The sequence below is a fragment of the Heliangelus exortis genome, chromosome 9 (assembly GCF_036169615.1).
Source record: "Heliangelus exortis chromosome 9, bHelExo1.hap1, whole genome shotgun sequence".
NCBI classification, from domain to species: domain Eukaryota; kingdom Metazoa; phylum Chordata; class Aves; order Apodiformes; family Trochilidae; genus Heliangelus; species Heliangelus exortis.
In genome coordinates this window covers 9,298,954-9,314,794 of record NC_092430.1, presented here as the reverse complement: position 1 = coordinate 9,314,794, position 15,841 = coordinate 9,298,954, and the positions used below count along the sequence as shown (strand labels likewise).

General features: G+C 43.4%; 1 protein-coding gene across 2 annotated transcripts in view; it reads right to left on the bottom strand.

The window, feature by feature from the left end:
- Positions 1-15,841, bottom strand: part of VPS8 (VPS8 subunit of CORVET complex) — a 75,947-nt gene that overhangs the window by 57,115 nt on the left and 2,991 nt on the right. For both annotated transcript variants that reach the window (XM_071751992.1, XM_071751993.1), the window contains exons 4-13: positions 14,635-14,728; positions 14,268-14,300; positions 13,090-13,144; positions 6,953-7,077; positions 5,607-5,693; positions 4,130-4,197; positions 3,337-3,490; positions 3,179-3,238; positions 2,228-2,335; positions 889-969 (exon numbers count right to left, since the gene is read on the bottom strand). In XM_071751992.1, coding sequence (XP_071608093.1) covers positions 889-969; positions 2,228-2,335; positions 3,179-3,238; positions 3,337-3,490; positions 4,130-4,197; positions 5,607-5,693; positions 6,953-7,077; positions 13,090-13,144; positions 14,268-14,300; positions 14,635-14,728 — 865 coding nt within the window. The remainder of the gene's footprint in view (positions 1-888; positions 970-2,227; positions 2,336-3,178; positions 3,239-3,336; positions 3,491-4,129; positions 4,198-5,606; positions 5,694-6,952; positions 7,078-13,089; positions 13,145-14,267; positions 14,301-14,634; positions 14,729-15,841) is intronic.

Sequence of the window (15,841 nt, the reverse complement as noted above, 5' to 3'; positions counted from 1 at the left end):
TTCCCAGGGTCCCAGCTTTAACACTGGGAAAAAGGAACCTTCTTCACAGAGAACACCAGTAGACAAACTGCAATCCAGCAGAGTTTGTGTCCTCTCCATGCACTACTTATGCTCTAGCAAACTTCCCATCCAAAGGTCTCAAAAACTACTGCAACACCTCTTTCCCCATCCCTTACAGGGTAAATATGGCAGCAAGGGGCATTAGAAAGAGAAACAGCAGATCCAAGTTTAACTCAAGAACTCAAGAACAACTGCCATCCATCCACAGCCTGTGGTTCTACTTTTATATCCAAAACTCTGCAGATAAAAAAAAGCTTTTTTTTCACTGCTTTTACAATTATTATTTTTTTAAACAGCCAAGCATATTTGTTAACAAGCTTCAACTTCCAGCTGGTGTCAATATTGATCTTGGTATTTTGGCCTTTTATGTTTTAGTCTCTACTCTGCAAATGTGTTTTAGATTTGAGCAACATTTTGTTGTTAAGAGCATCAAACAATACTGCTCTAGCAAGCATTTGCATATGGCAACATGAAAATTTTAGCAAGTCAGTTACAGAGAAGTTTGCTTCCTTTTATAAGAATCCAGAATAAAAACCCTTCTTGCCAGATTTTCTTCAGCTCTTAAAAAGATTTCCTCAACAAGGCTGCCCCCTGCCCTCCCCAAGAAAAGTATTGCTGCCAGCATGCTACTGATTTTTTACCCTTTAGCTACCACTTGTTATTTCACTTGTGTTGTTTTTTTCACCGAGTCCCAAGTTTAAGGATGTTTTCAGTTAGTGAACCCTAGATAAATCCTAAGCCAGTTCTCAAGCTGTATTTGTATATATACAAATATATATATAGATAGTATAGAACTAAGGGCTACTGAGATACATTTCATTTACTTACAGTAAAGTTGATGAGGTCATAGTGTAGATGCAGCTGCCTCTGCTTCGTGACATGTATTGCACCACTATCATCTCTCTTTACCTAAAAGAGAAATCAGACAAGGCTGCTTCAGACTCCAAGTTTTTCATCAGCTCAGCCTCTCTGTTCCCAGAGGACTTCACACCAACTCCAGGAGCCTGGAGATCCCCTCAGACAAGCACACACACTCCAACAGGGTTGATGGGAAGTCTAACTTTCCAAAGCACTCATGTAGGTAAGAAAAGAGCAGGGAATTGTCCTGACCAGGGGGCCTTCCACTGGAGCCATTTTAAATCAAATAATTTACTTGCACTACAGGAGCTACATATCATAAAGTGTGGATATCTGTGCAGAGGCTTGTGCTACACCATGCACAGACACAGCAAAAAGACCCTTCACAAATCCTTTTTCTTTTTTCTCCCCGAGTTTACCAAGAGAGAAGATAGGAGAGGAAGAGGACTTGATCCAGACAACACATGCCTGGGAGTCAGAGCTAAGCTGAAGGTCCAAATCACAGCAGAACTGGGAAGCAAACCTGGCACTCCAAAGCCAAAATGCCAGATTTTCTGGAGCCTGAGTACTGCTCTCATACTGAGGCATTAAATCATCTTCAAACCACTTTATATGCATATGTAACTTCTGCAGATCTCAACCGTACTACGAGCACCATGCCCTGAAGCCATGTGCCAACACAACCTGAACCCTGCTATCTCTTAGTGGTTTACACAAGTTTTTCCAGATTCATGTTTTAAAGCAAAAATTAAAATGATGCCTCAGATTCACATCATCTCTCTGAAAAATCCACATTCTTCCACCTCCAGGAGAGACAAGACAAACTGCAAATCAACACTTCTGGAAGGCATTAAGCCCTGTGACTCCAGATCCTCAGGGAAGGGCACCACCACTTGCTGAAGAGCAACAGGTTTGGGTTTGTTTTCCCAAGCTGACAGCAAGGTGCAGCCATTCCCAGCACACACAGGTACCTCACCTTCCCCAAGACAGAGCTCAGTCACCTGGATGTGCACATCAGAGTAGCACCAGTGGAGGTTTACACTAGATATTAGGAAGAATTTCTTTACTGAGAGAGTAGTCAGGTGCTGGAATGGGTTTGTCCAGGGAGGTGGTGGAGTCACCATCCCTGGGGGGATTAAAAAACTGTGTAGATGTGGCACTTCAGGACATGCTCTAGTGGGATTTTTTTTCAGGTTTTTTGGAGGTTGATGGTTGGATGTGGTGATCTTAAGAGGTCTTTTCCAAGCATGTTTCTGTGACTCTGGGAGATGTGACCATCTGCAAAGCAGCACAGAGCAGCCAGGCTTACCAGAAGGAAATGGACGACGTCCCCTCGACAGAAGGCAAGCATGGGGTTGACAGAGTTCTGTACAGCCACAAAGTGCCACGCCAGAAGAGGGACACTGGCAGGGTCCATCTGTCAGACAAAAAGCACAGTGTTTAAGGTAAGCAAGGTGGAACCTCAGCTCCAGGACACACACTGTTCCTCAGCTGCTACTCCCTGCTTTCACTGGGGACAGGCACAGGCTGCAAACCACTCTCCTGCTCTGCTGACTGCTTTTGGGAAGTTTTGGTCCAGCCACATGGTTTAAGACCAATGTGGGTCTCTTGGCTCAGTGGATGGCCAAGCAGAACAAAATCTGTGTCCCAGCTGCTGCACAGGTAAACCCAGCCTCAGGTGGACTGATGGAATATGACAAGTTGCAGCTTGCTAGCAGCCTTCTCTCCATCCTCCCAGTCTAACATACCCACCACATGCCCATAGCTGCTTTTCCAAGAGTCCTAATACCAGCAGCTACTGAAAGCAAAAGATTCAGAAGACTGGTTAGTGCTTCAGTTCCACTGTTTCCTTCCCTGCAATCAAGCTGTCAAGTTCTTTTGTAAAGACACATTCCCAGTCCAAAGTGACTGTCACCTTGGTTGGGTGACAATAATAAGGTCCATGTCCCATCTGTGGATGCACCCAGGCTGCAGCAGGAAAGACAAGAAGCTGAGGGCCTCCTGTGTTCCTACTTTCTACTTATGGGAGAAATTCAGCATTTTCACATAGGGAAAGCTGGAAGCAGCTCTTCCATCTCCTCTCTGCCCACAATCTGCACACCTCAGAGCAACAGATCCTCACTGCAGCTCCACAATGTTGGGTTTGCTGTGTGCTGATGGAGCAGTGATACCAATCACCTGCTCCTAACCTCATTCCCTTTGCTCTGGGAGCTGCTTGTAGCCATAATCCAAAAAGGAAGCATCTGGCTCCATTACTCACACGACCGTAGGGAAAGGTCATCCACACTTTCAGAGAGGGCTTCAGGCCAATAACCAATATCTTCAAGAAAAACAAAAAAGGCAAAATAAAACGTTTGAGTTTCTATATATATAAAATCAGAAAATGTCTTGTGATTTCTCACACAGGCAGCAAGTTACCTTTGTGAGGGAAGCCATGGCCAGCAGTGAATATTGGGTGATGGGATGGTCCCTCAGCTCAACCTTTGCATGTAAGGGTTCAATACAACAAACCTCCCCCTTCGAGCCACTGAAGAGACATCGGGATTCACACGTCCTGACTCCCATAACCCTCCTGCAAAGAAGACAAAGCAGCTTGGTAAGCAGCTACTTAGGAGAGATCAGCCCAAGAGCCTCATGAAATCTCAAGCCTGATCCCTCATAAACATTGTTTTCAATAATGGCCTTAAGACAGCTCCAGGGAAGGCTTTAGAGTATCACTGGAAGCAGTCCCAGACAGCTGGTTCAGATACAGGAAAAAAATTCCTTAAGACCTTATTTAGCAGTGAAATACTAGCAATTCCCAGATATGATCAGATTTCCCATTCTACCTCCTTGTCCCTCTTCCTCTTGAAAAGGCCACAAAGAAAAGTAACAGTTACTGCAGGGCAGCTCTCATAATGAACCCAGAGGCAGCACTTTTATGATAATTACCAAGAACTCATGAGGAATGCCAAGATTCTGGACAAGGCATCACTCAGACCTTCCTCACTTAGGCTGTGAGGAAGCCTTTGACCACTGCATGGCCAGAAGACATCTTGCTTCAGTTGTGAAATTCTACTGCAGCCCTAAATTACACCTTCAACATTCAAACAGGAGTTTTATGGGATCAGTGGCTTGGGGTTTGGTTTCTTTTTTGCTTAGGTTTTAGAAACTATGACCCCAGCATTAGTTTATTCTGGTTTCTGTGAGTACTTAGGGGTTGTTTTCTTACTTAAAGGAGAGTTCAAATACGGAGCCTCCGCTGTCATTGCAAATTGCAAGCGTTGGGTCATCTGTAAACTGAGCAGATTCTGAAGTTAAAAGTGGGACTAAGAAAGAAATTATGAAAAAAACAAGATAGAAAAATGTACATTATGGTATTATTAACAACATACAAAAGTAAAAGCATTGTACCTATGACACAGACACCTTTAACATAAGGAGTTGGGACAGATACTGGATTTTTTATGTGTAAGAAAAGCAAGGTTTTGTGTGTCCCCCTCCAAGTTCTGTTGCTAGATTTTGTTGCCGAAGTCTCATGATATCCCACTGGAGCTCAGAAGCACAGCACACCCAAACCTGCATTAACAGCAGAACAGCTCAGAGCCTCAAACCCATAAGCTGGCACCAGAGCTGGTGGATGGGCTGCAGTCACAGACTAGAATCAGAAACATCCAGAACTACTAATGACCCCAAATAATCAAGATAAGAAAGGGTCACAGCAGCAGCTGAGTCCTCTTCTGGAGGACTTGATAACGCTGCATCTAGCAGCACAAGCACCTGGACTCTTTATGTCATGAGCTAGACAGACAGGGCCACCAGCAGCAGAAGTCCTGGCACAGTGGATTCATCTTTATGCAGGGGGTGAAGATGGCAGAGGTGGAAGTGTGGAAGATGCAACAGTAAAGGGGCATCTTCAGTCCTACAAAATGGCCAAGTCAGACCAGCCACTACATAAGAACCTGTCCTTGAACAACATTCCCCACCAGACCCACTGCACTAGAAGTGCTGACAGAAGCTCCTTTCTACACTTGAGACTCTTAATTTGGCAAGCCATGTATCCAGTTTAAACCACTGCAAGTTTTAGATAAATGTCTTCCAGCAACTAATTCTTCATAGATTAAGGCATCAGAGAGAAGAGTTACAACAGAAAACAACTGCTGTTTGTTACAGTCCAACTCACAGCTCTCAAAATACTCAGTTTTGGGTTTTTTTTAATAGAAGTTCTGCTCCTTTTTCTCACCTCTGGATACTTCTGCCATATAACTCCCAGGTAGCTTTTCTCATCTCTAAATCTTAAAGTACTACACAAGGAAAGTCAACACATCTACAATTGTAGAATGGTTTGGGTTGGAAGGGACCTTAAAGCTCACCCAGTTCCAATCCCCTGCCGTGGCCAGGGACACCTCCCACCAGCCCAGATTGCTCCAAGCCCCATCCAACCTGACCTGAGACACTGCCAGGGATGGGACAGCCACAGCTTCTCTGGGCAACATGGGCCAGGGGCTTAGCACTCTCTAATGAAAATAATTTCTTCCTTGTGTCCAACCTGAATCCCCCCTCTTCAAGTCTGAAACCATTGCCCCTTGTCCGCTTACAGTATACCCATGCAGAAAAGAGAACTTGTGTGCTTCAACACAAGGGTGTTTGAAATGAAAAAAAGTAAAATAAAATAGCAGTTTACAAGAAGTTCAGGTAGTGTTTGTTACCTTGATGTGCAAAATGGCTGTTCCTGGTGGGTGGGCATCTGTTATTGACCGTAGCAGCTTCCCACTGGCCAGATCCCACATCGTGATCTGCAAGCAGACAGAGCTCAGTGCCAAGGGGCTCTCTCCATCTCCTTCTTTATATTCCCAACATCATCCTGGGTTAGGAGAGTCTTCTTATCCCAGAGATGTGATCCAAAAACTGTTCCTATCCTGTTTTTATGAGCAGTTTACTATCTGCTTATACAACACTAGCTTCACAACTCTGAATCGTGTCCCTTTGGCAAGCTCTCACCACCTGCCCAAGCTCCCTCTCCTCACAGTTATCTGCCTGATAAGGCAATTAAGGAATGCAAGATAATTTTGCTACCTGACAAAACTGTGCAAAGTGGTTCAATGCATTTCTCTCTAACCAAAACAGTGAACAGTTGAATAATCCCTGCAAATCCCTTTGCAAAACTCAAGCATCCCCACAGCTACCATGAACCTTGTCACTCCTCTCCTCCTGCATCTGCTTGACAGGCCAGGTAGGAGCACAGAGGCACAGATGACAGAAATATTTTACCTGAGTATCATTTAAAACTGGCCACTGCTCTGCAGAGATTAAGCCTGCATTTCCACATGGTCTAGAGCAGTCTGCCAGACAGCCCTAGCAGAGGCAATGGAGTGTGTTTTATCTAGAAAGAAGGTGAACACCACAGAAGCAAAGGGAAATTAAATTCAAAAGAAAAACAAAGCAGACTGCTTTGTATTCCATAGGCCTTTAAATTTTACCAAGTTAACTTCTAGCCATTTTTGATTTAGTTTTAATCTTGTAACTTTTGTTCAGGAACTGCTTTAGGTTCAGAGAAGGGCATAAAACCACAAAAGGCTCAAAGTCTTTTTTCCCTGCATTCATAAGCTCTGCAGCTTCTGTCATGGAACAGAATGACAGAAGGTATTCATAAAAATGAACTTTGGGGCTAGATATGAATTTCAAGAATGTCAGTAAACCCAGTTTTAATTACAAAGCCAAAATTTCACAAAGTGAACTAGAAGGACTAAGCTGATTGTCCTGGTGCACCATTGCACATTTCCACTTATCAGCAGCAGCACTTCTGTCACTTGGAGCCACGATTCACTGAATCCTTCACTATATTCTGCATTTCCTCCACAGAAACGTGCCCCAAACAATCTGACCTGGCTGTTTGGATGCAGGAATCTCTGGCAAATCAAGCTATGCATGCTGCTCCTCAGCACAGAAACAACTACCTATCAAACGTGGTTGGCTTGGAGGTAGTGTCACCTCTGGGCAGTCCCTGGGGAGCAGAAGGACAGAGCACTGTCCCACCTCACCCTGTGGGGATTACCTGTCCTTTTGCAAAGCCACACAGGAGCCTGGAGCAGTCATTGTTGATGCTGAGAGCAGAGATGGCCCCGTACTGGGCTCCAACAGCAGTGCTGCCCAGACACAGCCGGAGAGCCTGGTTCTGATCTAGAGCAGAACAATCAGTAACAAATTAAAGAGAAAAGAAAGAGCAACGATCAAAATTAACTTCATGCAGTTGTTTACACATCATATTCACTCGGGGTACCCTAACACTTCACAGGCTGGCAGTTAAGTTCTTAAAAAAGAGTGTACAAGATGACAGCCCATGTTAGTACAGGGACAGTGGGGACAGTGTTGTGCTGGGAAATACAGAAATTATTTTTCAAAGCATGAAGAGGCCCAGGGAGTATAGAAATGCAGAGATATTACAAACTGAAGAAGAAACTAGTAGGAAATATCAAAGCAACATCTAGCTTTCCTTTCACCATTCTGCAATGGTGCCCAAGTTGTAGCAAGGAAGATGACAGAAAATTAATTCCACCTTCTGAGCCTTAGGTTTGTTGATCTGAAAATCAGCTACAAATCCCCAGCACAGGTTTTTGGTAAAAGTAATTTTAAATAACTTTTATTCCTCAGTCTTGCTGATAAAGGCTAAAAGCTGGAGGGACAAGGAGCTTGTGTCTTGAGCTGCACAGTTAAAATCCTTGAAGACTTCTAGTGCACACAGCTCTTACTTCATAAGGAACCACAATCAATCACCACAAGGTGACAGAACCTCCCTCCCTAAGCCTCAGGCTGCTGCAGAGGTGCTGCCAGGACAAGTTCCTGTGTGCTTCCACCATGAGAAACTGAAAATTGCTTTATTAAGGTGCTGCACCTCAGGTGTGAGGAATGGTAACAGTCTGCCTATCTTTGGTGCATTAAGCTAAGAAAACAAATGCTCTGGATCTGGTGTTTTTTCCCCCACCTCTCCCTGGTTTCGTCCTGCTTTGGAGTGGGGGAGGAAGAAAAGATGCCTTGTGAGGACTATTGGAATGTTAAATCCATCAGAAGCACCAGAGTAACCCTGTGTACAGGATTTCACTTGAGGAAGGAAGGGAAAGGACAGGATCCAGGGGAAGAGACAGCAGCTGAGCATCAGAAACCCCCTGGAAGAACTGCACAAGGCACAGACCACATTTCTCCAAGCTACAGGACCACTATCAGTGTGCTAGCTGTGGAGCATGGAATTATCTGATTCCTTCCCCAGGATAAAGTGATGTATTCATCAGCCTGCACAGCCCTCCATGACAGAAGTAAACACTAGCAAGAAGAATACCTGAACTCCTGGGATTCTAAAGTACTGCCTAGGGTGAAGAGAAAAAACCTAGGAACAATTCAAATATTTTCCCATTCTATTCCTCCCTTTCCCACCTTTACCTTGACAAAGTTGTCTGCTACAGTGGTCCAAAAGAAGGTAAAAAACTCCTTTTCCTGCAAGATCTGGATAGTGGTGGCAAAGAAACATGGATAGAGAAGGTGTTACAAACACCACTGGTTCTGCACACCAAATGAGACAGGGCCTGGGAGAGACAGAAAGGCCATGCCCTGTCCTGCAAAGGCCCAAGTATTAAAGAAAACTGTCAGTTTCCCTCTAAAAGATGGTGAAAGCAGTGGTCAAAAGGACACCATATGTTACAGGTGCTCAGAGACACCAGGATATTCTTGTAGAAGTTGAAGAGCTCTGCACTTGAAATCTGTGAGAGGAAAAGAGAAGGTTGCCTTTGGCTGAACCTATCCATGAAAATCATCAGCTCCTCCCCAGGTTGACAGGCAGCTCAGGCAGTTCTGGATGAGGCCACTTGGCCTTCAGATCTTTCTGTGCCTGCCAGCACAACACCTGATGCTGCCTGAAGGAAACATTTCCCCTTCCTTCCTCTGCAGCCTGGCTTACACCAAACACAGAATAAGGGAGCTGCATATTCAAATTAGAACTGTTGACACTTCAAAACTTTTCATAAAGTTGCTTCTGCTGCAAGAGATGCTCAAAGGACAGGGAGAGGAAGATTTCTTTTCACAGTTAAATGATCAGAAACTGAGACCAACACCACTTTTCACTAGTTCTCCAAATGAACATGCTATCATTCAAGATAAAATCCTCTGAAAGCCAAGGAGACTGTGAGGCTTCAAACTGGCTGAACCCACATGTACAGAAGTAGGTCTGAAAGCTCTGACAGTCTCACAAGCAGATACCTGAATTTTAAAAGCTTTGAAGCTCCTGTTTAACTACACAAAGGATGAGTGTGAACAGCTGCCATTGTGCAATTCATCACACCAGCCACTGAAGCACAAGGCAGAGCCTTCCTGAAGGACAGCCTGATGCTTCAGAAGGCCAGGGGCCAGGCAGGGTTTTTCAGCCACCTTCTGGATCACTAAGCACAAGGCAGTGGAAAGGCTTCAAAAGCAAGGTGATTGCTCTGCACACAACTCTCCCTTCTCAGGGTAAGATGAAAGCAGAAGCCATATGATGGAAAAAAAAGTCATCCTTTGCCACGCTGCCAGCAACACCTTGACGGCACTGTGACATGGGTGGACATGGCATAGATAGAAAAGGTCCAAGAAAAAGAAAAAAAAAAATCATGGAAGACTTCCCTGGAAACTCAGAGGACACAGAGCTACAGCTGTAAAACAAGTTGCCCAGAGAGGAATTGTCCTTTGAGTGCCAAAGAAAAAATTCCTGTTCCAGAGGTCTGCAAATCCAGCTCATTTACAGAAAGACCATCTGTAGCCATAAAAATCTTTTTAAAAATCAGGTGAATATTGCAGCTCTTGCTCCTAAAGGCAAACTGCATCCTGTTCCTTTCACCTCAGCTGGAACCTGTCAGGAGGTCAATCAATAACCTGTTTCCCCATAAGGCATGAGAAAAGGAGACACTTCCACAGCATTCTCTGACAAGGGCAGCAGCTTCAGAATCACCACTTTGAACCCAGCTTTACACCTTTACGTGCTCACTCATAGGAACTTTCAGATCCGTTTTCTTTTTCCCCTCACTCACAGGACCCTCCACCCCCACAACCCACTCAAAAACTCAAGGCTTTGCATGACTCAAATAACTTCTCCCTAAGAAGGAAGCACTCACTGTTTGCCAGAGCTGGGGCTTCTGAGTTGAGAACTGATCACCTCAGAGAAACCCCTGCCAGTGCTTGCTCTTGTTTCCAGCCAAACAAAAGATCACACGCAAGGAAGAGCCATCAGATAAGGGATTTTTAAAAAAATCTAACTATGAATAAGATGGACAAAATGGCTTCCAAAGCAAATGGAGCTTTGCTGAATCAATAAGCTCCTACTAATCAGTCAGTAGAGTAACAAAAATTGATAAAACCAGAAGGTTATCAAAGCTGATCTCCTAACATCCCAGAGTAATATTATAAGCTTTCAATCATGGCACGTTTTAGGATTAAGCATAAAAGGCTTTCTACAAATGCCTGAAACAGAGGTGACTACCCATTGTCAAAAAAAATGTTTTTTAATTTTGCAGTGTACATAAAGCAATTCTTAGTCTGAAAAAAATTCTGGTAGTAAATATTTGTGTTGCCCTCAAAGCCTGAAGTCAAAATGAGATGGTGACTTGCTACAGCTCTGCAAGTAAAAAACCAATAAAAACCAATAATAAAACCAAGTTTGCCACTAGAAAATAATTCACTTTCCAGACAAAAAGGAGTAAGTAGAGCACTCCAGAAGTAACTACTTCTCAGATCACCAGGTTTTCATCAAGACCTTTTCCTTAAGCCATGTCTGAAAGGCCTGCTTCATTTCCCATAGAATTACTCAAACACAGACAAGTCCTTTCCTCCCACCTTCATTGGGTACTGTACCCATAAAAGCTCTCCTGGGTCTGTCCCTCATGGGCCTGGGGACAAGGACAAGAGCTTGTGAGCTCGGGGACAGGCTGCAGACCCCATCTCCTCGAGGAACACCAGAGCTGTTCCCCAACCCAGGGCATGCAGAACCCTCCTCCCTGGCCACAACTTCAGTCAGTAAAATGGTCACCTGGAGCAGGTGTTGGATCACACCTGGGGCAGGTGTGGCCACCATGTCAGGAAGCCTTTGCTCCCTCCTCACCAAGCAGGGAGGTGTTTCAGGTCTCAGAACCTGCTGTCTGCTCACAGGGCTGTCACAGCTTCCAGCCTGTGGCTCTCTGATTTGGGTTCCCACCCCACAGTGCTCCCATCTGGCAGAAACACACAGATAGTGAGCGAGCTCTTGGAAGAGCTTTTGTCCTGCCTCCAAATAACACCCTGACAAACAGCTAGGGACCTGCTGCCCTACACAGTTAGACACAGCACCTTTACCTGCTGTCCTTGCCTGCAGAATTTGACAGTGCACATGCATTCTGTAGCCCATTCCCAGACTGGCCAGCAGTGCTGTCCCCTGGCTGGCTGCTGCACCCCTTGCACCCTGCCCTGGACAACATGCAACCTGGGCAAGGCAGGAGCAGGTCATGCAGGGGCCGTGCACGCTGCAGTGTTACTGTACCTTTTCCTTTTCAGTCCACACAGAAAGGGCCAAAGAGAGGAAAGAAAAAGCCAGAAATCAATATAAAAGAAAGGAATGAAGTAACAAACAGCATTGGCTTGATAATCTTCAGAGGCAATGAGAAGCTTTGCTGACAGTGTTTCCTTTTGTTAATGTGTCCCCTTTTAATTTATTCAGGTAACTGAGTGGATGCTGTGACAGTGTTTTTAAAACCAAGTGGCTTTAAATCTGTATGAAATAGCTGAAGAAAATGAGTCCATACATTTTGCCTCTGTTATATTAAAGACACCAAGAAAAAAAAGGAAGGAATCTGAGAAGAAAACTGGAGGTTCACAGAGACATAACCAGTAAAACTGTTTTCAACAATCACAACCAACCAGCCAACCATCTCCTCATTATCTTCAAAAAACACAATCAAGGACAATAGTCCCAAAAATCTAGGTTTAATACCTTAAAATGTAATGGTTTAATGTCTTTAGGCACTTAGAATATTGTTCTCAAGATATCATGCCACCCCCACACCTCAGTGACTCAGGACACTAACCTCAATTCTTACAGCCAACAGAAAACAAAAGGGTCAACACTAAGCAAAAAAAAAGTTGGATGGCACACTTCAATTCCTCATCACCTTAAAAGTACAGTGTAGACTCATGGAACAACCTTCATTGCAAGGGAGCTGTGGAGATCTGCATATACAGAGAGCAATGGCAAAATGGAGGTAAAAATGTGTTCTGCAGTAGTAATATTGGAGATCACATTCTGGACAAATTTTGGAAAGCCCACAGAAATGTGCTACTGAAAATAGTAAGATCATGTGCTAACTGTAGTCTGTTTATCTTCAGACTAATCACATTTTGTAATTGTTTCAATACTGGAAGTCTTGGGCTGCCACAGTCTTTCCCATCCTGCAGTTGCACCCTGTCCCCTGAAACTTCTGGTGTCTTGAGTAATTTCAGCCAACTTTGAAAGAAAATTAGAAGTTACAATGAAATTTCTATAATTACTAAGAACTTGGTGTTGCATAGACAAAAGGCACAAAAAGTCAGTGTGTATGGAAGCAATTCAAGAGATGCTCTCACCCACTCAGTGAGCTGGATAAACAGAAGTTCAGAAAATTATGAAATTTTAGTAGAGGAAAGGGAAGAGTAAGGAAAAAGTAACAGAAGGAGAAGACACAGAGGTGACTGGTGCAGGGTAAGGTCAGGGAAGGAGAAACCTATGATGCAAGCCTGCAGGTAGCCATGGGTCAGAAGTTCCACTTCCCAAAGAACACATTTTCATTTCCCTACTGCTGGCAGCATTTCTGTCACAGGGGAGAAGATTAATACTGTATGAGATGATGGCTGTATACTGGCTCTAGTTTCTCTCACATGAAAACTGAGTAATATATGTTGAAACATGCAAAAGGCTCTTTGTGCAGTCACCATAGAAATCAATTCCTCAGTATCAGTGTGCCAATCCCCAACAAAGCAAAAGAAGGACAGACAAAATATTACTTGTGCTTTATTTCCTTACTGAAAGAAAATCACATTTAGCATAAAGAGAATATATTACAAGAAACCCACCCTGCAGTTCTAATTCTAGGTGGCCTTTTTGAATGTGTTTAGGGTTTAAGATTATTAAAATGAAAAAAAAACCTCAAAACCTTATTTTTAACTTACCAAAAATCAGTGCTAACCCATGGGAAGTCCCCACTGCTATCAGATTGGATGCTGCCTGCAACAGTCACACAGAAAGGTCAGTCACAAATCCATTACTTAAACTCTCACTACATTCATGCAAATTATGCAGAAAGGGGAAGATTTAGAAGGTTATAGACACCACCATTCTCTAATTTATAAGCAACAAGCAACTTCTATGTGAAAGCTAGAACAGTGTTACACCTGAACAGAGGGTTTTTCTCACTCAGCTGCTCCATCCACCTCCAAACCCTACTCCAACCCTGGGGCCCTGAGGAGAGAGCCCACAGCCAGCCCAGCAACTCCAACAAGCTTCCATGGGGAGTTAAATAGAGCTCCAAAACTCTGGCACACTTGCAAACTTTCACCCATTGAAATAACACCTCACAGAAATCACATAATACTGTAAATATATTAGTGTTGCTCTACTTTTTTATTTCTTAGCAAGACAGATGAAAAAAAATGAAGTGCTGGAATATGTAAGTAGTTTTTTAACCTACTGTGCCCATCTTTGACAGCACGCTTCCAACTTTGGTGCACTGTTTTTTTGCCTTCAAGGTGACTACAAAATTTTTCCTTTTTAAACAAAAAATAGACTTTCTTACGAATTGCAGCTACTACAAAGTGACCAAGCACATCCTTAGTTTCTTCATAGAGCACTAAAACCCATTTCACAAGGGCAGAACACACACATGTTGTACTTCACATCCTTAAACTGTGTCTCTCCTCTTAACTACAGGCAGCTTAATTTTTCAATTGACTTCATTTTGTTAACAAGTTTAATTCAAAGAGCTGAGCAGGGTTATTTTTGAAGGTCATATTTCAGGTGTAGACATTTTGAGTCCCTCAACTTTATGAGCACTTTAAGCTTCTTTAAAGAAACTGTTAGGAGTCAAAGCAATAAGTGACAAAGAAGAAACAGCTGAGGAAATTCAATGTGTTCAACAGCTGAACACTTGCATTATGGGCTGGATCAGGAGAGGGGCAAGCTGGGCAGTTAAGTTTCTGCCCCCAGAAACTCCATCCTCCATGCTGCTTCTTCCACCCCTCATATTTGAAAATTTTTAGGGGTAAAAAGGAAGATGCATTTATCAGCTGTCTCAGATTACAACAAACTTGCATGAAAACTAAATATACAGAACTCAAAACTGGTTACTTACAATTGCAGTGGGCAAGCCAGCATCCACTTTGTCCTAGAAAAACAGCACAACTCATGAGTATGAGAGATGGAACCCCAGGTTCTGTGCATGTTTCTAATAACTGAAACTACAATATGCAAAAAAATTAAGACAAGTTGCATTTTAATAGTCCCACCAGGGCAGACCATGCTGAGCTGGGATTTCCATATTCTTCTACAGAGGCTACAAATTCCCACTAGTTAGTAGTTTATGTGCCAAACAGGTTAGTATTATCCAGAACTAATAGTTGGGGGAGGGAGATCACAGACACACAGACACACACCCTTTCACACCAGAAGAGGTTCACATTTTTCTTGACCTTATGTGACCAGGAGAGAAAGACACTTACTGCTGCAGATACTATTTGGGCTGAAATCCCTTTCAGAAGTGAAAGCCTTATAACTGATCCATGGAGTGAGAGAGAATCTGGGAGTTTTTTCTTCCTGAGGAAGCAAGAAAAAACCAAAATGTGTCAGAGGAGAATAAAAATCTTGGAGCCTTGTCTAACCCAGAGCTAATCCAGCAGGTGAATTCTGCACCTGCTCAGAACAGCTTCCATATTTATTCTTGCACCACTGTGCCTGCACACAATTTGTTTTTCTCTAATCTCCCAGGGAAAAAAAAAAGTCTTTAAAAAAAATTGTCAGTTTCAAGAATGCAACTGTAAACCTTAGAATAATAAAGCCTGAAAGGGATACTTTTGGTCTTTAATTCATCTTCCAGTAAGTCAGGAAGTTTCAGCTCTTAAAGGTGAATGGCTAAGGAAAACACACAATTGAAAAAGGCTCATTAGGAGAACACAGAGATACAGGAAAAGTGGATATGTGCTTCAGGAATAACATTCCATTAAAAAGATTTAGATTTCAAAGGTACCTGTTCCTGCCTACCAAGAAAAAGTCTGTAAAAAGTAACCAGTGTACAAGGAGCAGTTATTTTTAAAGAGCAGGGCTATGAGGTAGGACACAGCTAAAGGGGAGAGCACCAAGAAAATCGCAACGTTGTTGCCAAGCACACACCACCGGAAATACAAATACCCTAAACAAACACAGAAATGTTTAATTCTTATCTCTCCAGAGGCCTGCAAATAAGTAGATCACAGGTAGGCTAAGGAAACACCTAGCTAATAGCTTATATTATGGCTAAAAACCCACAAAGGTGGCAACCAGGTTCACCCTAACACAGCAACAACACTTCCAAGTTTTTCTGACCACTCCATGCTGGAATACATTCCAACCAGTCTGTGTTAAATTGGTTTGTGTCAAATGAAACGTGGTTGGGAAAGAAGGGTCAGTGAGTCAGCACAGCACCACAAATCATCACAGGTAAAGCATTTACATCCTGTGCAACTGCTCAGGCAACAATCCCCACTCAGCAGGTAAGGCAGCCATGGGGGTGGCTCAGGGTTATTTAAGTAATTGAAGGACAAGTCAGCAGTGTTATAGCTGATTATCACATTCTCAGGCTGTCTTTAGATGTCAAGATCAGCATTCAATTTACAAGAGTGACACCAGTTCAGTTGTCTTTTAAAAATAACCACCAGCTGCTTGTGGACTCTG